The sequence below is a fragment of the Dunckerocampus dactyliophorus genome, chromosome 12 (assembly GCF_027744805.1).
Source record: "Dunckerocampus dactyliophorus isolate RoL2022-P2 chromosome 12, RoL_Ddac_1.1, whole genome shotgun sequence".
In the NCBI taxonomy this organism is placed as follows: domain Eukaryota; kingdom Metazoa; phylum Chordata; class Actinopteri; order Syngnathiformes; family Syngnathidae; genus Dunckerocampus; species Dunckerocampus dactyliophorus.
This window is the reverse complement of record NC_072830.1, coordinates 23,429,558-23,450,045: the sequence shown is the minus strand read 5'-3', so window position 1 is coordinate 23,450,045 and position 20,488 is coordinate 23,429,558. Positions and strand designations below refer to the sequence as shown.

At 42.7% G+C, this 20,488-nt stretch overlaps 2 protein-coding genes across 4 annotated transcripts in view; both read left to right on the top strand.

Moving 5' to 3' along the window:
* pafah1b1a (platelet-activating factor acetylhydrolase 1b, regulatory subunit 1a) overlaps window positions 1-5,227 on the top strand; it is a 33,068-nt gene extending 27,841 nt beyond the window's left edge. For both annotated transcript variants that reach the window (XM_054793973.1, XM_054793972.1), the window contains 5 exons: window positions 287-389; window positions 524-752; window positions 896-997; window positions 1,085-1,241; window positions 2,514-5,227. In XM_054793973.1, the coding sequence (XP_054649948.1) occupies window positions 287-389; window positions 524-752; window positions 896-997; window positions 1,085-1,241; window positions 2,514-2,587 (665 nt within the window). In that variant the 3' untranslated portion in view covers window positions 2,588-5,227. The remainder of the gene's footprint in view (window positions 1-286; window positions 390-523; window positions 753-895; window positions 998-1,084; window positions 1,242-2,513) is intronic.
* A 142-nt stretch (window positions 5,228-5,369) lies between these two features.
* mettl16 (methyltransferase 16, N6-methyladenosin) lies at window positions 5,370-20,477 on the top strand. Of its 2 annotated transcripts, XM_054793971.1 has the most exons (10): window positions 5,370-5,622; window positions 5,874-6,011; window positions 11,507-11,694; window positions 11,862-12,002; window positions 12,229-12,344; window positions 12,526-12,668; window positions 14,929-14,998; window positions 16,960-17,049; window positions 19,470-19,643; window positions 19,727-20,477. In XM_054793971.1, exons 2-10 carry the CDS (start codon window positions 5,884-5,886, stop codon window positions 20,327-20,329), a joined length of 1,653 nt encoding a protein of 550 aa, XP_054649946.1. In that variant the 5' UTR covers window positions 5,370-5,622; window positions 5,874-5,883; the 3' UTR covers window positions 20,330-20,477. The 2 variants fall into 2 exon arrangements, with proteins under 2 accessions (XP_054649946.1, XP_054649945.1); XM_054793970.1 differs by having other exon boundaries at window positions 5,370-6,011.
* The last annotated feature ends 11 nt before the right edge of the window (window positions 20,478-20,488 follow it).

Here is a 20,488-nt window from a genome sequence, read left to right as displayed (position 1 = left end):
AGTATTGATTTTGGTTTAAAAAGTTTTCACTTTGCTATCTGTTTTTAAATGTTTTTGCTCTCCAAATTATCATGCAAAAATGACCAAAACAAAACAGTTGTTATTCATTTTTATTCCTCTGTAAATGGCCCCTTTTTGTTAGCTCATTGTGCCCAAACAACTCATCATCATCTTGCCCTTTTGGTACCTGGAGACTTTAAAATCGCAGATGTATATGGTTTCTGATTGTATTTCCCTCTGAAAATCTCTGATTCCCATTCCAATGATTCTCTTAATATCTTTTTAGGACATGATCACAATGTTTCATCTGTAGCCATAATGCCCAATGGAGATCACATAATTTCCGCCTCGAGGGACAAAACCATGAAAATGTGGGAAGTGGCAACTGGGTAAAGTCTTTAAAGCTATTCTTAAAAAAAAAAAAAAAAAAAAAAAAAAACAGTTTCAAACTAAATATTCTCTCTTTTAGTCACATTCACTGTCACTGGCCGATAATTTCCCTCCCTATATTTTTATCCACTAGTTACTGTGTGAAGACCTTCACAGGCCACAGGGAGTGGGTTCGCATGGTGCGACCCAACCAGGACGGCACTTTAATTGCCAGCTGCTCCAATGACCAGACAGTGCGTGTGTGGGTTGTGGCCAACAAGGAGTGCAAAGCTGAACTGCGGGAGCATGAGCATGTGGTGGAGTGCATCTCCTGGGCACCAGAGAGCGCCTATCCCACCATTCTCGATGCCACAGGCTCTGAGGTAAGGACCTGCAATACAAGTCCCTTGATGTTTAGGTCTGGACAGTCTGTTGCAAAGTAATATAAAGAGTGTGAACACTCACCCCCCAAACCATAAACTTCAACTTGAATCTCTGTCATTCAATTTGTTTTGTGTCCAAACAGAGCAAGAAGAGTGGTAAGCCAGGCCCCTTCCTGCTGTCTGGCTCCAGAGACAAAACCATCAAGATGTGGGATGTTAGCATAGGCATGTGCCTTATGACGCTGGTGAGGACCATCTCAGTCTAATACATCTTCATTTATCATAGAAACATCTTGCTTCCTTAATGAATTCTTTCACGTCTGTTGTCATAGGTTGGCCATGACAACTGGGTGCGTGGCATCCTTTTCCACCCTGGAGGCAAGTTTATTGTGTCCTGTGCAGATGACAAGACCTTAAGGATCTGGGACTACAAGAACAAGCGCTGCATGAAAACCCTGAGTGCCCACGAACACTTTGTTACCTCTTTGGGTAAGCAGCTCTCCTGCCGTCTTATCCCCTGCTATTATCTCATCAGCTGCTGCAAACAAGGCCGGTGTGTTGAATTATCCTGAGGGTTTCAGTCCATTGAGCTATTGTAGCTTTTCTTTAGATCACGGCTGAAGTGTTCTCTTGAAGAGTTCTTTAACCAGGCTGAACCAGAGACCAAAGAGAATTCTTGAACATTTTGGAAAACAATTGTGATTGCCCATTTTTCCCTGTGGCTATATGCTGCTGCTGTTTGCTTTAGTCAGTGTGCCTCAAATGTTGGCCTGTGCTCTAATAGACATTGGTCCTCCACTTGAATAAACACCTCACCTCACATAGACACCTCCTAATGCAACTAGGTATCGGGAATGATATTTACTAATACAATAACTGTGCACTGATATCTGCATGAGCCGTTTTAATAAGACAATATGACTATTCCAGGAGTGGACATTATCTGTAAACAAGAAACAAATGTTTATCACTCTGTGTTCACCCGTTGCATTTTTTTTTTTAACAGCACCTTTGTTTTCCTTCCATTTGGTCCAAAAGAAGCACACAAAGGTTATTTAGAAAAAACAAGCCATGACAACTGAGTTGTAAAGAAACAAAATACACATCATCAGCGTGGTCTAACAGCTGTGCAGCAAATACTAACTTGAATAAATGACAATAAGCTGCTAATTTGAGGCAGTTGCTCTCAGAAGAGTATGCTTTATGCTTGGAAGATTTAATGAAGGTCAAACGGTTAACAAAAAATAACAAAAGTGACATACTTCCTCAGTGTATAGTAGCCACGCACGTATTCTTTATCACTTCTTCTGTCGCAGTATTTTTCCGCTCAGCGCATGTAACTAGTACTTTTTCTGCTTGTACAGTATTAATTTATGGTAGTGCATCATAACCAGGAAACCGCCTGTACGTTCTGCGCAGCGAGAGGCGGGCCTCCCCTTGGGTGTGCCAGAGGAGTTTCAGGGGGAGGTACAGCAGCTTGAGAAAAATGAAAAAAACTAACTTCAGTTAAGAGCAGTGGTTCTCAATTATTTTCTGTCATGCCCCCACTGGGGGACAAAAATGTTTTCACACCCCCCCAATTTGAAATACTATTGACAAACTGCTAATATCTATTTATTTATCTGTGCTGTACAGACTGAAACATACGCATACAAGCTTATTTAAGAATCAAATTGCATGCTAAGTTTCCATTTTATTCCACATGGTTGACAACTGAGAAAAAGGTATTGACGATTTTATTTTGTTGATTGTTCATTTCAGATTTCCACAAGGCTGCTCCTTACGTGGTCACTGGGAGTGTAGATCAGACATTAAAAGTGTGGGAGTGCCGCTGATTCCAACCTCTGAAGAATGGACCACCACCACCACCACCCCTGACTGCCCAATTGCTCTTTGGGATCCTGCCTCCCTTCTCCCCCACCTTGTCATTCCATTGCCCCACCTCACCTAAGCTAAACTTCACCCGCACATCTTCATCATCTTCGGCTGCACCTACTACCACCATGGTTACTTACCCATTATGCCCTGGTCTTATAACCTTTGCCCCCCCACCCCGCCCCCCTCTTTCCCCTCATGTAAATTATTCCTGGATGTAGATCAAGCTATTAAATGTTACACAAAAAAGTATTCTTGCATGGTAATCAAAACTTGTATACTGTAAATTTGCATAACGTCTAGAAGTACAATAGGTTTAACACAGGGCTGGCCGTCTGTCACGCAGCCTTACTGACCACCGAAGGCAGATGTTTTTGACTGGGTGTAAAATGTAGGGCACTAAAAAAATAATTTAAGAATTGACAGTGTCTTTATGTGTAAGATTATTTTTGTTTATTTTTTTATTTAGAACTTTTTTCTCCTCTACTGTTTCTTTCCCTCCTTTCTGTCTTCGTCTGTTGGTGCCTAGCTTGGTAAAACCTTTGAGAGATAAGGCAGGAAAAGCATATACAATAAGACTGTCTGCCAGCCTTCGTTATTGAAATAATCTGTAGCTTTATACCATCACTTCTCAAGTGTGCATACCATTTATCTCTTCATGTGGAACTAGGTAATATTTTAATGGTTGTGTATATACAAATGCTTCAAACTGTTCCTGGACCTCGACGGGATAAACTACAGCTTTGTACTCTTGTCATGGTGGCACACGAACAAATATTAGGCTCCCATCTGCAATTTGAGAATAGCAGTACTAAAAAGTTTCCACTGAAGCTCAAACTAGGCCTGCTTGGTGGAGGCTGTCAGTGTGCACCCTGGTCACAGCATCACCTGAGCCGAGGTCAGGGATTCCACAATTTGTAAATTCAAGCATTTGATAAAGACCCTGCCTGTGTTCTCCTTTGGGAGATCATTTGATGTGACCTTCCTCTGTCCTCCTCAACTGCCGGCCAATCTAGCCCTGGTAGGGTTTTTGTGTAATATAGGAATTATGTATAGACTAAAGATACTTGGTTGTCTCTTGGCAACTTCTGAAGGCTACAAACATGAACTCGTTTTAAAAAGGAAAAAATGAAAAAAGCAAGACGATGAGCAAAGGTGAGCCCCTGGGTTTGATACCTGGGATGTGCAAAGAGATTGAATATCTGAGGGCTGAATTAAAAGAAAAAAAATTAAATCGGTTTTCTGTGAAAATATGAACGGGAAATTTAGCTTGTTAAGCCATTTGGAAGTTTTGTAATGTGCAAAAAAGATGAGCTGGGAAAAAAAAACAGCAATGTTAGCAGCGGACATGGTGAATGGTCTGATGCTGATGTTGACTACAAACACGCGCTATAATATGATCCTCTCCACTGAAAAAACCCACAGACCACCTCATGTCTTTTTGGATAACATGAGAAGACAAATATACACACAACCATTATTTTACTGTTGTAGGAAAACAATGGTTTGTACGTCCCTTTGGTCTTTTAATAATGACAAAAGACAAAAGTTACTGATGGTGGTAATTGCATAAACCTATTTTTCCCAATGCCGTTCTTGAAGAATTCCATTGCATAAATAAACTTCTTGGCTACTTTGCTGCATTATTCTTTTGTGTACTGGATGTGGTGCTCTGCTGCTGAAGCTCCGGCTAGAGGTGTAAAAATCACCTATTGATATAGCATAACACATAAGGGGGTGAGTTGTCTGAAAATTATTTTAGGAAAAGAAATGCCTTGATGGACACAAACTGGAAAAAATATTGCTTGGTATGCCTCTGTTATGGGAGGGACTGATTTGTTGGGAATGTGACATTTTGAAGGCAGTTACTACAAATTCGAAAGTATTGTGTCGAGCCGTGATGTCCCAAAGGAGATCCACTATCTTTAAAGGGAATATTACAGCTCTCCCTCTGGTGTTCCCCATACGTTTTGCATGGTAGGCCTCTTCTAAAGGACTGACTTTCCAGAGTAAAGATGGGAGTGGCGATTCTGCAAACTTTGGCATTTTTATGCCAAATTTAACTACAAAGTTCAAGCTGATGCCAAAAATTAAGACTGTACAATCTGGTTTAGCTCAAGACACCAGCCCCATTTGGTCCAGCATTGTGACTAATAAATATGCTCACTCCCTCAGGGCCTCACAATGACATGTTGGACTGAAAAGCCCTCATTCCTCCTTTGCTTTTCAAAGAGCGATGATCTATATTCAAAGGTTGTTCCAACTGTAGGGGGCCCTTTTTCTGAGAATTTGTGGAACAGAGCTGCTTGTATTGTATGCAAGTGTGTCTCCTGTAGACTAAGATTTTTTGCAAGTCCTAAACAATCCTTTTCCTCTCTGCTCTGGCTTGTGAGTGGGCCCATTGATGATTTTTTGCTCTGTCCATCAGGCCTCTTAACATGCCTGTGAACCTCACTGAGGGCTTCAGACTGCACAACAAGCTCTTACAGGAGAGTTCATAATGTTTTTGCCACTATGGTCTCACTCTACATTCAACAAACTGTTAACAATATACCTGGATGTCATTATTGTTTGCAATATAATAAAAAGAAATTGCATAATTTTGCTGTCTGCTTGTTAAATGTGTTTTTGTATTTGACTTTTGTCACTGCACAGAATATATACACTGGTTTAAAATGTTAATTTTATACTACATAGGAAATGCTATAAATTTATTTTACAGGTCGTCCACTTATAAGATAATTTTCCCTCGATAATATTTACATTAAAAATTAAAAGCTATGGGGGTAGCAGAATGTAGATGTTGCATACGATGCCAAAAACACTAAAAAGTGTTCGTTTTAAGCTTGTTGACGTTCGCCCTCATTGACGGCATCGTGAAGCGCGGTCGCATAGTAATGACGTCACATAACCAGGAAGTACACGACGGAGACTGGAAAACGTTTAGAGAACGCGAGTTGAGTTACTTTAGCATTCAGTCACAATAATTATTTAGGTATGTTTAACTGAATTGTAGCTGAACATACGAATGATTTTTATAATAACTCGAGTTTCAGTCTTTCTTACATAACGTTTCCTTACGCTAGAATATATTTAGATATAGTATAACATTTGAAATATGCGCTACCCAAGTTAAAGGCTCAGCGTGTTCTTGTAGCCTGTCAGCTCTTAGAAATTAAACTAAAGCTTTGGAATCTAATTACGCGAAAACTGAACACAACCCTCGGTTTTGTGCTGCCGTAATAGGACGGGAGTCATGTCTCTGAACAAGTCCATGCATCCCAGAAACCGCTACAAAGACAAACCACCAGACTTTGCATACCTGGCCTCGAAATATCCAGAATTCCAACAGCATGTCAACACCAGTCTGAGTGGACGAGCCGTGTAAGTACTACAAAATATATTATTCATCCACCCATCACCCTCAAGTCGCAACATTGGTTGATTCATTGAAACTGGCACAAGTTGCGCAGTCTGTAACCATGCACTTTTAACCAGCACTTAAAACACAAAATCTGGTAATATGGTACTGCTACCACTTGTGGATAGTTTGGAAACAATATGCTGTTGATGCTGTTTTCCATACTATTCAAATGAGTATAGACGTGATGTTTGTTGCAGAGTGTGAGCCTCTGTGTGCAGCATATTGGTGTCGGCTCATCTTCGAGTGTGCTTGTCGATCGTCATTATGGAAGGTTTAGTGTGCTTTACATGATCTCGGCATGCCACACGTGTTTTCATTGCACTCCATGGCAAGTGTTGTTTACTGTCACTTTTGTCACACTCAACGTGGAGTTGCGTGAAACACATACTGTACAAAGGATGTACTGTATGATTATTAGTTGGCAGGTTAAATATTAGTTGGCAGGTTAATATATATATGCTATCATCCACAATCCTTGTGAGACATGAACACACGTCTTTCCCTTTTCTGTGTTCTAAATATTGAAAAACTGTTTGCAAGTGGAGGCAATAAATGCTCATAAAGGGGATTCAACTATTATGCCTATAAAACCCTCTTAAACTCCTTTTGTGATTTTTATTTACGCTGTGACCATGTAATAGGCACATTCATGATAACGTAATATAGTATTTTGCAGTATTTTGGTCATTTTCAGCATTACAGGAAATTCTTTCCTGGGCGCATTGATTTCACAGAGCCCATTGCAACAAACACTACTTCTGTCAACAACAGAAGCATAGAGTGCACGTTCTGTGTTTGCTATCACTAATCATGGCAGACTACGTGAGCGTCTATGACGACAACTGCTTTTGGACAAATGAGGATCCAGAACCTTATCTTTTTGAGCCTGAATATACGGCGGATGAGCTACAGATTTTACAAGCGCAGTGGGCAAGAAAAGAGTGTGAAACGTCGTCGCAGACAGAGGCCAAGAGAGTCAGGACTGTTTCAGTTCGTTCTGTCTCCTGACTCTATAAACTGGACGATTGAGCATTACCCTTGCTCACAGGACCTTTTCATTTGTCTAGGTGCACCGATATACTGTACATACTGTTAGCAGTCAATGCTCAACACTGGTCCGTCACTTTTAAGTTGTTGGCGTAAAACAAACAACTAACAATTCTTATAGTTACAATGACCAGCATGACTTGGTGGTTTAAATGTGGAGTTTGCCAATTTTGGAATTTCCTTCGTCATCCATTAAAGCAGACTTATTATCTTTGTATTGTTGCCAAAACAAGATATTCACAAACATCAGCTTTGACTTTGGAAAGCAGTGGTCGACATGTTTTCCTCTTTTCTGATATGTTGTGAACCAAACCACTGTTTGGTTCGTATTGCTTTGGTCCGACTAGGGCCGAACCCAGGATTTGGCAACCCGCGGCTCCATAGCCCTTCAGCCTCCATGTTGTGGGTCCCTTGGTAATGCTCGGATTTTTACAGCTGATTGGGGAAAATGTGTATTTTTAAAAAGACTTAAAAATATCCGACTTTCTGTAAGACCAGAATGCAACCTGGCTGAGTGCAATAACCTGACTGATGACTGGATGAGCGCAAGGAAGGGAGGGAGAGCCGGTATTTGCCTGCCTGTGTTCGTTGAGACGTGCCAGAGATGGCGAGGGGGGCAGAATGGCTCTTTTGGTAGTAAAGGTTGCTGATCCCTGGCCTAACCGATTACTCGGTTCATGGAAACAACAATTTTCAGATTAATCGACTAAGAAAATAGTTACATGCAGCCCTACATTCAATGACCGGTAATGTTAGTAGGTATTTTGGTTCCTTGACAACATCCGACAATGAAGGATACTGTAGAAACAGGACATAAGAAAGAACATTTTCCACAAGCTTCAATTTTCTGCCAGTAAAACGTGATGACCAAGATTTGTGTTGTGCAGAAAATTTGGAAATCTTGGTCGGCAGGCTGTCATTCCATCAGTGGAGGGATTAGGTTTTTTGCGGGTGCTTGCAGTGAGTCTACTGGGTTTTTAAGTAGGTAAGTAGCGAGCACGGGGATCAGAGTAATTTTGGTTGGGGACTCACTCTTTTTTGGCGGGGGGGGGGGATAAGTCTCCTGTCATTTTGGGATGGACAGTGCAAAGGACTGATAGCAGACTGCATGATAAGCTTAGGATGGTGAAATTGATTTTAGTTGGTTGGGGGGGGGGGGGGGGGGGGGGTAGTGAGTTATGCCGTAGAAGGCAATGATGAGAATTAAGAATGCAACATTTAATTGACATACATTTTTTTTCTTGGGCAAGGTGGTGATTATATGTGTAAAGATTTCTATGTTCTCTAATTCCCTAAGTAGGGACGAGGGATTGAATGGTTGTCTAGCAATTGGAAAAAAAATTGTTAAAAAATTGTTCCTTTAAATATGAATTGGAGAAGGTATGAGGTAGTTTAGTTGTATTTAGTGTGAAATACTCCACATGCTAAATGATGTATTTTCCCAGACATACTGTATGTATATATAATATATAGTCGACAGTAAGTAATAACATCAGTCTTCATAAGAGCTTTCGTAGTCAATTTAGCTTGCATTTTGCATTTTTAGAGCTTGGTGTCTTATAAAAATGTGCAGTCATATACCCGGATATACATACAAGGTCATCCCTCAAAATAATGTTTGATAACTATACATTGTCCAATGTCGTATTCCCTCAGCCACGACCAGTAAGAACGCCGCCGTGCACCCACGTGGCAGCAAAGACGTAAACTGCGGGCACGCTCACGCTCCGTCTGGCATCGGCCATTGCTCCAACGTGGCCGGATTTGCGTGCTCTCCCATCTTCTGTTCAGTAGGTGGGGTTGCCATGGAGACATACAGCGCTGCACTGGGTTTTCAGTGCACAAGCACACACACATACACCCCAGGGCTAAAAATAGAGGGTTGGTCTGAGCAGGCCTGCTCTTTGAATATTGATCTTTTTGTGATGAAGTCACTGAGGAAGAAGCAAAGATGGAGGAACATCTGAGAGATAACGATTAGTGAGACTGTTGTTTTTCTTCTTGTTATTCCACTCAATTTTATGACAAATAATAGTAATAATAGCGCCATCATTTGACAAGTTCAAGCTCAATCACAAAAAAAGGTGTGGTGTTCTGTATTGTGAAATGCAAATTGGTTACAAAATACTGTATAGTGGCAGCTCCGAGGTCCTTTCCCAGATGCTATTTGGCCTTACATTTGCTTCTGTTTTTCCCCCATATTTATTTCCATTCACTAATGCATTACCAAGTTGTCATCAGAAAACCTTATTAACTGAAAGGCAATGTTTTAGGTAACATTATTATATTTTTAATTGCCATATAAATATAAAACGGATATTGAAACTGCCATAAAACAACTTACCGTTTGAAAATCAGCCTGGAAGGTACTGGAGACGTAGGCCTGCTGAATGGTAAAAACAAGTTTACTGCTGTATTATAAAACATAAACGACAATAAATTAGTGACGAGTGTCGCACCTAACTTTACGACTAAACGCAACAAATTTTTTGCTGCAGATGTTTTTTCCGGTGGCTAGCACATTTTAATGCTGTGCAACTAGGCAGTAGTTATGTTGCTGGTGTGGTTTCACACTGTTTAGCGATGAGGAGGAATTTGACAGAACTATGACATGTCAACATAAAACAGAGTGGTGCCGTGTTCTTAGCTCGCCATATTAAAAACAACTTTGCCAATTCCTCTGATCGAGTCTAATACAACGGTGTGTGTAGGCTTCCGTCAATGGCTCCTGTAGCAAACGTTTACCCTCACATGTTCACATGTCCCACTCTGAGTAGATGCCCACTAGACCGGCGCTACCGGACTATATAATGCTGTGATTGGCCGGTCCAATCATCTGATGATATGATGTGATGATGTCGCCGGCGGGCATTGAGCAGACCAAAAATGATGAGAGGAAACAAGAGAGTATTTTGGGTTTTTTTTTTACCCAGGTTACACTGGTTTTTACACAAGTTCTACTTCTGAAGTTTTGTACGACTTGGAGGTGTATTTTTCTCAAATTTGGTTGAATTCAGAATTGTATTGTCCTCCCTTCAAAACTTCGATAATATAAAATTGTAACTAAGTAATACATTCTCCAGAAAATAAGAAAGAAAATCCACAACAAATTGTCGTAATTATCACAGCAAAACAAGCAGCAATACAGAACAACCTGCTTGCGTTGTAATGTTAATGTTCAGAATTATGTTTGTTTGTGAATGCACCTTGCTCACCGTGACGGTGATTGGTGGATAATGAGGAAGTGTTGGGTTGCTGATGTGGAGAGCGACATCAACACGTGTGTGCAGTGATAGAACTTACCACTGCACAGCAATAAAGTTTAAAAAAGCGTCAGACTCTGTGTGTCTGGCGGGGCGCTGCATTACTTACAAGACGTTACTTACACAATATCACCTTCAAACACTTGTTGCAGGTGGAGTCTGCATTCATTTAGCACCGATAGTTGCGTAGTTTTCCAGTCCGGTTACTAGCATTTACGTGGGCACTGGTGAGCTGTTTTATTTTCACATTGCAGGCTTTACTGTGTAATTGTTGGATGCTTTCTCTGTGCTACAAATAACTATACATTAATAGTATTCAAGAGAAGGGAGGTACTGTACTATGAGAGGATGACGAACAGTGAAAGCTTTCAAAAGATGATGGAACGTTTTTCACTGTTTAGGTTGTCTTTGTTTCTTGTTTTTTTTGTTTTAATGTCCTTGTATTCCATTCAGAACTGCTGGTGTTGAACTGCCAGGGTGCCAGACGCTGCCAGCACTGGGATGTGTCTAATTACATCTGCCAAGGTGCAAAAGCACTCAGCAAAGCTTTAATTATTCGCATTTACGCCCCCACTCCCTCTGTCTGCTGCAGCCGTGCCTGCTCCTGTGACAGCTGCAATGGTTCAATGTGCTGCAGGAAACACTGTTAGGAGAATTGACAATAAAATGGAAGGGAGGTCCTATTTGTGGTGAAAATGTGAGTTTCATTGTCTTAATCAGCGGATGGATAATTAATGGGCTGCTTATCTATGGTGTGTGGTATGGTGCAGGGTGTGCACGAGGTTGGATGGTTAATGAGGTGCAGTTATAGAGCAAGTCGGGTAAATTACTGTTGCTGACACAGTAGAATTGTCATTTTCATGCACATGTTTTAAAATAGTTTGGATAATTTTCTTGCAACCCTGCAAATGGGGCACATTACAGATCATAGGTGGTGAAATATTTAGTCTATTACTAAATTTGAACAGATAAATAGTATTGACATTGAAATTCAGAGCAAACAGACACATAATAATTACACACATGTCAACATGCGCCCCCATTGGCTTTCATGTCATTGTTGAGTATTGTACTGAATTCATTGACGTAGTATTCTTTACTAGCCTTTTGTTGTAATATTGACAAGAGTCCTTTGTGTAACTCAGAGTGAATTTCAAGGAGCCGGAGGCTGTGAGAGCTTTGACATGCACCCTACTGAAGGAGGACTTTGGTTTGACCATTGAGATCCCTCTGGAGCGCCTCATACCCACCGTGCCTCTTCGCCTCAACTACATCCACTGGGTGGAGGATCTCATCGATGGCCAGAAGCAACCACGGAGAGGCATTGACATCGGTACCATCACATTGTGATATTCTGTAGTCTTCTGGGTCACATTACATGCTTTCTTTGAGACTGAAAGGACATTACATTGGCCTAACAAGAAGATAGACCACAGCTGACTTTAATTGTTGTTATATTGAATTGCTAATAGTGACTTTGAGAATATTTTTTCCCCATAGGCACTGGTGCATCTTGTATCTACCCCTTGCTGGGAGCCACAATGAACGGCTGGTACTTCCTTGCCACCGAGGTGGACGATATCTGCTTTGACTACGCTACCAGGAACGTGGAGCAGAACCGTTTGTCTGACCTTGTTAAAGGTGACTGTGTGCTCCTGTGGCTGCTGTGTCTATTTGTGTCACTAATCTACCTACACAGTGTGTGTTGATGTTTCTGCACAGTGTCAATCCACACTCCTGCTGGTTGGTTGCTTGGCACACTGGTCAGAGCGTGGTGCTCCTGTGCATGCACTAAACTGAAATGATACTCAACTTTACATTTATTTAGTAGTCGTTTGATTTATTTTTGTCATTCTGCTAACCTCAGTGGTCAAAGTTCCCCAGAAGACACTGCTGATGGACGCCTTGAAAGAAGAGACAGAGATTGTGTACGACTTCTGCATGTGCAACCCTCCTTTTTTTGCCAACCAGCTTGAGGCCAAGGTGAATCTTCTCTTTTTTTCCAACTGGTTTACTCGTGGAGGGTTGAGCATTTTGAATGAAATGATTTCATTGGTCGAGTTTGAATATAACACCGCCCTAAACAGGATTTGTTTACACATATAGTAACAGACATCTAATAGGATTTGATCCTAATCACTGTCTGTCTTGTTGCTCACTGCAGGGGGTCAATTCAAGGAATGCACGGCGGCCTCCTCCCAGCTCCGTGAACACAGGCGGGGTGACGGAAATCATGGCGGAGGGTGGTGAACTGGAGTTTGTTAAGAGGATCATTCATGACAGTCTGCAGCTCAAGAAACGCTTGCGGTGAGGAACAAAAGAAAGCTTCACCTTCTGATTTCACGTTTTTTTGAAAGGTGGGTGTGTGTGCTGGATGAAGCCAAATCACAGATAGGAGAGGTAAAAATGTGTTATGTGCTAGATGGACTGTAACTTTTTGGAGAGGTTTAAATCGCTCCTGAGAGCTCCACTGTAGAGGAGACTCCAAAGTGGGAAATGGGCAAATTGATGGAGCTGTCACTTACAGTGGCTTTAATGATTTTGGCACATAATCACCCCACGCTGTATCTGGGAGCCCACAGGGAACAGCTGTGTTTGGGTGGGAGGGAAAGTCTCCGACCGGCGCCACTTCAACACCCACCCCCCACCCCCCCTTTGTCACAGTGCTGTCACCGGGGAAGCAGAGGGAGAGGGAGCTCTTGTATTCAACTATTAAAAAAAATTAGACATGCCACACATGTGTGTGTGTGTGTGTGTGTGTGTGTGTGTGTGTGTGTGTGTGTGTGTGTGTGTGTGTGTGTGTGTGTGTGTGAGAAATGTCAGAAGATGTTAACACCTGTCTGCCCTAGTGACTCTGATGCCTGTTAACAGGCAAGACAGAGCGTAAAAACAAACCCTTCATTTTGAGGTTTGGCATTCCGGCTAAGCCAACCGCAGCCGGCTGTCACTCCTAAAAGGCATGTTGGGACAAAAAGAGCCAGCAGGTGTCCATGGCAACACCGCCAGCTACACCAATTGGCCCATTGAGACTCAACACCCTCACCACCCTGCCCCCATTTTTTCAATACAACATGTGCAAAAGTACACTTTAGAAGAAGATAATGATCTCAATTTATCATACCATTGATATGATGATATTCTCTGGTTTAAAAAAAAAAAAAAGGTGACACAGCTGCACTTCAAAAAGCGAGCATGTTCATGATCAGCATCTTTTTTGCAGCTGCACACTCAAAAAGTAAAAAGTGTGGGGCTGTTCCACATCTGGCACTATCAATGCTACTTTTTTCATTGTGTCACCTCATGCACGCAGCCACACACTCCGACACACTCAACTCAGCATTTTCATTGTCAAATGGACATTATGACCTTTTTTCCCCCCAATATAGTAGTTTGTATTGACGCTGCTAATTAAAAGGGACGTCACATGTACAGCTCCACAGAACACTACGCCACGTAGTCCAATGATGGCTCACTGTCATTTATTAGTTGACCTCAGTGAAAACATCCGTTCAGAGCCTGGTAACGCAAGCACATTTCTAATATGAATGAGGTGAATGTGATTGTGCTTGCAGACATTAGTAACTGGCTTCTTTATTTGATCAACTGGGAAAATGCCTCACAAATCCCATACTTCCTTAGTTGATGTCGTGCACCAATTCATTACTGCAAACTGCTGTACACTGGTGTCAACATCGGCAGAAACGACAACATTTGGGAAGATGGACAAGTTGAATGTCCAGCCCTCTGCTCTTATCCTCCTCCAACCCTTTGTATTCGCTACATTACCCAGCTATAATCTTCTGGAAAAGATATGACAACATAATGGCATACATATTCCGAATAATGACAACAAATGATTCATTCCATAATTTATTTACATGATTCTAGCGCTGCAACTGTGGAGGTATCGGTTATGCCCTCGATGGACCAAATCAATATGAACCAAACCCAAGCAGTGGTTTAGTTCATAACATATCAGAGAAGAGGCAAACATGTCCATCGCTGTTGTCCAAAGTCAAAGCTTATATGTGTGCATCTTTCTTTGCTAAAACACAAAGACAATAGGTCTGCTTTCATGTATGACAAAGGAAAATATATTCGTATTGGACAGGCGAAAATCAGAGGATATTTATATTTTTTTAAATAAGAGCCTAAATTGTTTTTGATGAATTGCTTATTGCTTATCCAATGAAGCAATGAATCATCGATTCATCAATGAATTGTTGCAGCTCTCATGATGCACGTCTATCTACTGTGTCTGGAACAAGTCTGAATTCTTGAAATGTCAAATCCGTTGGAACCCTGAGGGAGGCGCAGCTTACAGCAACAAAGTGTAAATGTTTCAAATGTTTGAAGACCAGCCAGATGACGATAATGTTCCCAGTTTGAAGAGTCACATGGCGTAGCCTCAATGTGCTTCATATTATACCTGAATACTTAACAGACCTTGTACTGTGGGTAGGGGGCATATTTAAAAAAAAACACCAAAAAAAACCCAACAACAACAAAAGCATTTCCATAGCTTTAAAGCATCATGTGTTTTACTTCTCTGGATGTTTTTTTGCAGGTGGTACAGTTGCATGCTTGGGAAAAAATGTAGCCTGGCACCGCTGAAAGAAGAGCTGAGGAAGCAAGGGGTGAGTAGTCCATCTGATACAAATGTTTTCATTGTGCCATCTTTGCACCAGTACCTGAGGGCAAACCTATGAAAGTGGTTACACATTTTCACAGGTATGCCAGAACCTATCTCAGCTGACTTTGGGCGAGAGGCGGGGCACACCCTGGACCGGTCGCCAGTCAATCGCAGGGCACATACTGTATAGACAAACAACCATTCATTATGGACAATTTAGAGTCGCCAATTAACCTAACATGCATGTTTTTGGAATGTGGGAGTACCCGGAGAAAACTCCACGCATGAACATGCAAACTCCTCACAGTGATGCCCAACGGAGATTCGAACCCAGATTTTCCTGATTTCCCGCCAACATGCTAACCACTAGGCCACCGTGCGGCCATGGAGGTGGATATACTTAATAAATAAATCACTCCATGCAAGTCCACTCTAAAACAATAGTAGCCAACTTGAGTGTCAGTACCACGATGACTGTGCATGTAAACACACAATATAGATAGCACTTCCTATTGTTGATGTTAGAGGGACCAAAATGTGCAAATACGTCTGACTAACGTGTCACAAGCGAGCCATGAATGAGCTAATTTCTGCTAGCAGTGCATGACTGACTCACAAGGCACGGTGCAGCTAAACAGCCATGAGTGTCATTAGCCGGAACTAATAGCCCAGCTCATGACTCCTGAAAGCATAAGCCTTGTAGTCCCGTGCCAGTCACCTCTCTCACATGCTTCAAAGATGGAGACACCCGGTCCTCTGGTACCCTGCACCTGCACCCTCATGAGGGTTCCTTCTGCTCTGGCTGTTCATCAGCACGAGTGCAGCTTTGGCAAGCATCCAGGGAGGAGACTTGTATCTAAATGTAAAAGCGGTGTTAATATGCTAATTCTTTAATCACTTCTTAGTGCGTTTTTGAGTGTCTTCATGTCCCCCTGTGTGTTTCTGTGCAGCAAATGTTCTTTGACCGTTCCAAATTGTGCCCTTTTGAGTGGAACTGAACTGAACTGCACTGCTCGGTGGAAATGTCACTTTAGTCACTCTCAAGCAGTTTTGTCAGGTTGCAAAGTGCTCCATTTGCACAAGGCGTTTGCCACGATACTGTGTGTTGCTTTGTCACATCAAAACTCCACACTTCCTACTTCTCACCCACAGTTAGGAAGCACAGAGCTCACTGACCCCGATGGGCCGACGACCGAGCACGTCCAGTGCCTCTGCCATCAAGCAATGGTTCACTAAATGCTCCAATGCACCGCTGTTTCACACATCACGTATACACTTGAGAGGTTGTCTGCTCCATCAGTGTTCAGATTTTTATCTGTGATTTTATGCGTGCATAGCAAGTCAGTTGTGACATTATGATACAAAGTAGAGTACTTTTAAGAATCTGCTTGTGGTACAGTATTTCCTGTGTGTGTATATTACTCACTCAGAGGACGGACAGCCCAGCGCCAAACACCTTATCCTCCGATTTCCTCTGATCTCTTCTGACTGCAGTAACACTCCCCTTCTCTCGCTTGCTCGTGACAGGAAGCTAACAACGCTGGAAAAAAGCAGGGGTGTCCAAAGTGTGGCCCAGGGACCATTTGCGACCCGTGGCTCTTTTTTTTTTTTTTCTTGGCCCGCAGCACACTGTAGAAATAAAATGTAAACAAAAAAAACAGCAAAAATGTAAAAAAAATAGAACAAAAGGCTCATGTAACGAGGAATAGATAAACTTGATATGAACTACTTGTAATAATAACACAAAGCTTTCTCTTGGAATATGTGTCTTTTTGTCTTTTTACGAAATAAAAAGGCTTTTTATTTTGTAAAAAGACATTTTTTTTTCAAGTAGGTGGGGGTTGGCAGGTCCGTGTAGTGTAATCTCGCAGACTAAGTAACCTATCAACCAGCAAACCTCTTGCTGTTATTGTAGCATTCAGCTAGAGCTAGCATGAGAGTGGTGACAGTTTTGTCTGTTTTCAGGTACCCAAAGTGACGCACACAGAGTTCTGCCAGGGACGCACCATGCGGTGGGCGCTGGCCTGGAGCTTCTATGATGATGTCATTGTTCCAGTAAGTCTTTGCAGGCCTGTGGTGGGTCACTTGAGTGCTCAGGCTCGTCTCCCCCTGCTGGTTAACTTTTTGTAAAATCCCAAATCAATCTCTCTTCTGTAACACACCTCCTCTTAACGGTGCCTTTCACTCTTCCATCACACGCTCTTATTCCTCCTCCAGGGAGAGCTTTATGTGCTTTTAGCTTTGCAGTAGCCTGGCAACAGTTGCCAGGGCGAGAAATGTGCACGCACACTGGCTTTTGTCTTGTGTGGACAGTGAGAGTGTTGGTGATGTACGAAGCAGTAAACATCATCAGGAATGATGGTGATGTCACCAAAGAGAAGCAACTGGAAGTGAGTTGTGTGGGGAGTGGTGGTGTTTTTGTGCGTTGTTCCACTAGACTGTTTTGGCCTTTCTAGCAGAAAAGCAGTTGAGCAGAATGATTGGCCTACATTCTTCCTGTGAAGCCCCCCACCCCCCGCCCCACATCCACACATATGTTTACTTGACAGTGGCTGCTGCACGCAGAATGCCATGCATCATGGTTGACTAATTCTGTCTTCCTATGGACGTCAGCTATACGTGTGTGTGCACGCGGCAGGCTCATTAATATTAGATGTAGTATTGTAGTCTTAAACGTACTGTATGTGAATCCAATGCAACTGTGACCTACTTAACCCCTTTAGTACCAATCAGACCAGTGGACACTTTCCCATTTATCTATGAAGCCTTAAAGAAGCGTTTCTTCAGACAATACACGACTACATGGATGGCCACACATTACAGTGTAAGTGTACACGCACACACATTAGACGCTGGTCTATCTGAGCCGTGGGGCCGAACACTGCTGTTTCTGTGTGCGTGTGCGCGCACGTGTCATGGCCAAGATGGTCTGTTGTGTTGGATATAGACAGTAGGTTTGTTCATGGAATAGGAAAGCAGCAAAACGGTTGCATTAGGACCACATGTTGTATACACGTCAAGCTTGCCTTTGACAAACAGGTTTTGCTTGAGAGATTTAATTGATTTTTGTGTTTGTCATAATAATAATAATAGCTCTGAGGATGTGAGGGGGTTGAAGACAGGTGGAAGAAGCTGTATTAACATGAAGATAAGGCACCATCCTTCACAAAGCCCCTAATTAAGCACGTCAGTGGTGTGTAAATGTGCTGTATGTCTCCAGAGAACATAACTGGCCTAAAACCAAGAGCATCAAATGACCAGATTAGTAATTCTGGCTTTGATTGACACGGTCTGAGAGGTATTAATTGATTAGTTTTGTAGTTGACACTTTGCAGTGGTGTTCCATTGCATTGTGTCATAGTGAAACGTGCTTCTCCCACTAATTCTTTTGTCTGTAAAAGACTTTGCTCTGGAAGAGAGGAAATAAATATTGCTGACTTTATTCATTCCGCAACACAAGTCTGCCTGCCTCACACAACAGTGGCGACCTGTGAAGGTCACCGCCTGCTCCTTCACTCTGCTGGTTGTAGGCCAGTCAGCCATGCCGTCTGCCCCATCACTGCGGACCCTCTGGTCTCCTTCCCCACCCTCCTGCCAGCCGACAGAGCATCCTGAGTGACACGTAACACCCAGGCTGTGGCATTGCAGGGCTGGGTTTAATGAACACAAGCGCCATTACAGCGTTGACATCAGAGGGCATTAGAAGGAGCAGTTAGTCACTGCACGTCCAGGTGGTGACCGTGTGGCTGGAGCTCCCTCTTGTGTCCATGTTGGATAGAGCCCTCCATCCTCTTCCAATTGCTTTGTTTGGGCAAGGGATTTCACAAAACGATACAGCACAGGGCAAACGGACTAGTTTGTTCAATGTGATATTGTACAAAAACTGAAGCAAAATTTTGGCAAAAATTTGGACTGACAACCATGGCGTACGAAAACCGAGGTTTGACTGTGCAACAACAACAAAACATTTATTTATGATGTGGCTTTTTTGTGTTATTGTAATTTATTGTGGACCAAGCCATATTATACGGAGCAGCCAGGATAGACACGTTGCAACAAGTTCCTTTTTCAGTGTCTGGTTCATGAAACAGGATAGTGGCAGCACGGTGGCGCATATGGCTAGCCGCTCTGCCTCACAGCCAGGTGGCTCAGGGTTTCAGTTTGGGCTTGCACCTCTCTGTGTGAGTCCCTTGGACTTTCCCACTGTTGTGGGTATTGCTTCATTCAAATACATCCGCTTTATGCTGGTAGAAAAACTACCAGCTGCAGTCAGTCATGATCACCAACAAGAAGCAAGCTAATAGAGCTTGGCACTGTCAAGTTAAAAGACCTGCTAGAACCTTCAGCAAAAGGTGTAGGTGTCCAAGATTTAACCTGAATGTATCATTTTGCCCATCTTGAAAATCCTGTCTATTTATTGAAGAATGTATTCAAACTCTCTCTCCTTTGTTGGTTTCTCCTTGGGTCTATGTTAGTCGCCTCCCAGTAAGAAGCGCAAACTGGAGAAAGCGCGGAAGCCTCTGTCGTTCACACTCCCACAGGTGGCTCTCAAAGAACTCCAGATAAGAGCCCGTGCTCTGGGTTGCACTGGATGCCATCCTGCGGACGCCATCACAACCCTGCTTGAGAAGACGCTGACTGAGCTTCGGGTGAGTTAGTCACTGTTGACTGAGGCCAGGAAGTTACTGTATTGAAACTTGGTTGAAATGCACTTTGTTTATTGGACGTGTAGGTGCTACACAAACGTGTTCCGTGCCGAGAGCAGGAGCAGAGCCTCCTCCTGACTGCTGTGGAAAACACTTGGATCCACGGACGGCAGAAGCGACGCGAGCAAACTCGCCAATTGCGAGAGCTGCCCAGAGCACCTCAAGGTGCCGTGGTAGCAGCTGCTACATCCACACCGCCACTTAGCCAAAACAAGCGGGAGGATCCCTCACAGCAGTCAGCTGACCAGCGGCCACCTGCAGAGCATATTGGCAATGGATCCCCTCCAGCTGAAAGTGTTTTGGTAGAATCACACGCCGCAGGTGGAGCAGAAAAGGAGATCTTGGAAAAGATTGCAGCTGAACGTATAGAAACAGAGCCTGGGGCCTGTCCTGCAAAAACTTGTTGGCCAAAGGACAGCCCTGCAGCAGCAAGTGAGCCCCCATTAAAACCATCAGGCAGTCTGGGGTCAGTGGAACACTTCCTGTTTAAGTGTCTGCTCAATGTGTTGCATGAAGACAGCAATGCAGTGATCGAGTTGCACTGGGTGGAGGGTCACAATAAAGACCTGATGAACCAGCTGTGCACGTTTCTAAGGAACACGCTTTTAAAGTCTGTTGCAAATTCCTGATCCGTCATGGTGATTTTATACTGCATGTGGAAACTATTCTATTTGTTACCATACTGTGACCACACATTTGTTCAACTTTGTTGCAATCACTATTTTCTTTTGTATGTTTTAAAATGCCAAAACGTTTGGAATAAATGTGTTTATGAAATTGTCTGTTTT

What these genes read in the sequence shown, in the direction of transcription:
- mettl16 (XM_054793971.1), top strand. Translation starts at nt 5,884, where the DNA reads ATGTCTCTGAACAAGTCCATGCATCCCAGAAACCGCTACAAAGACAAA. An exon ending in CCAACCAGCTTGAGGCCAAG is followed by an intron (nt 12,345 to 12,525) that starts GTGAATCTTCTC and finishes TGCTCACTGCAG; the next exon opens with GGGGTCAATTCAAGGAATGC. An exon ending in AAGAGCTGAGGAAGCAAGGG is followed by an intron (nt 14,999 to 16,959) that starts GTGAGTAGTCCA and finishes GTCTGTTTTCAG; the next exon opens with GTACCCAAAGTGACGCACAC.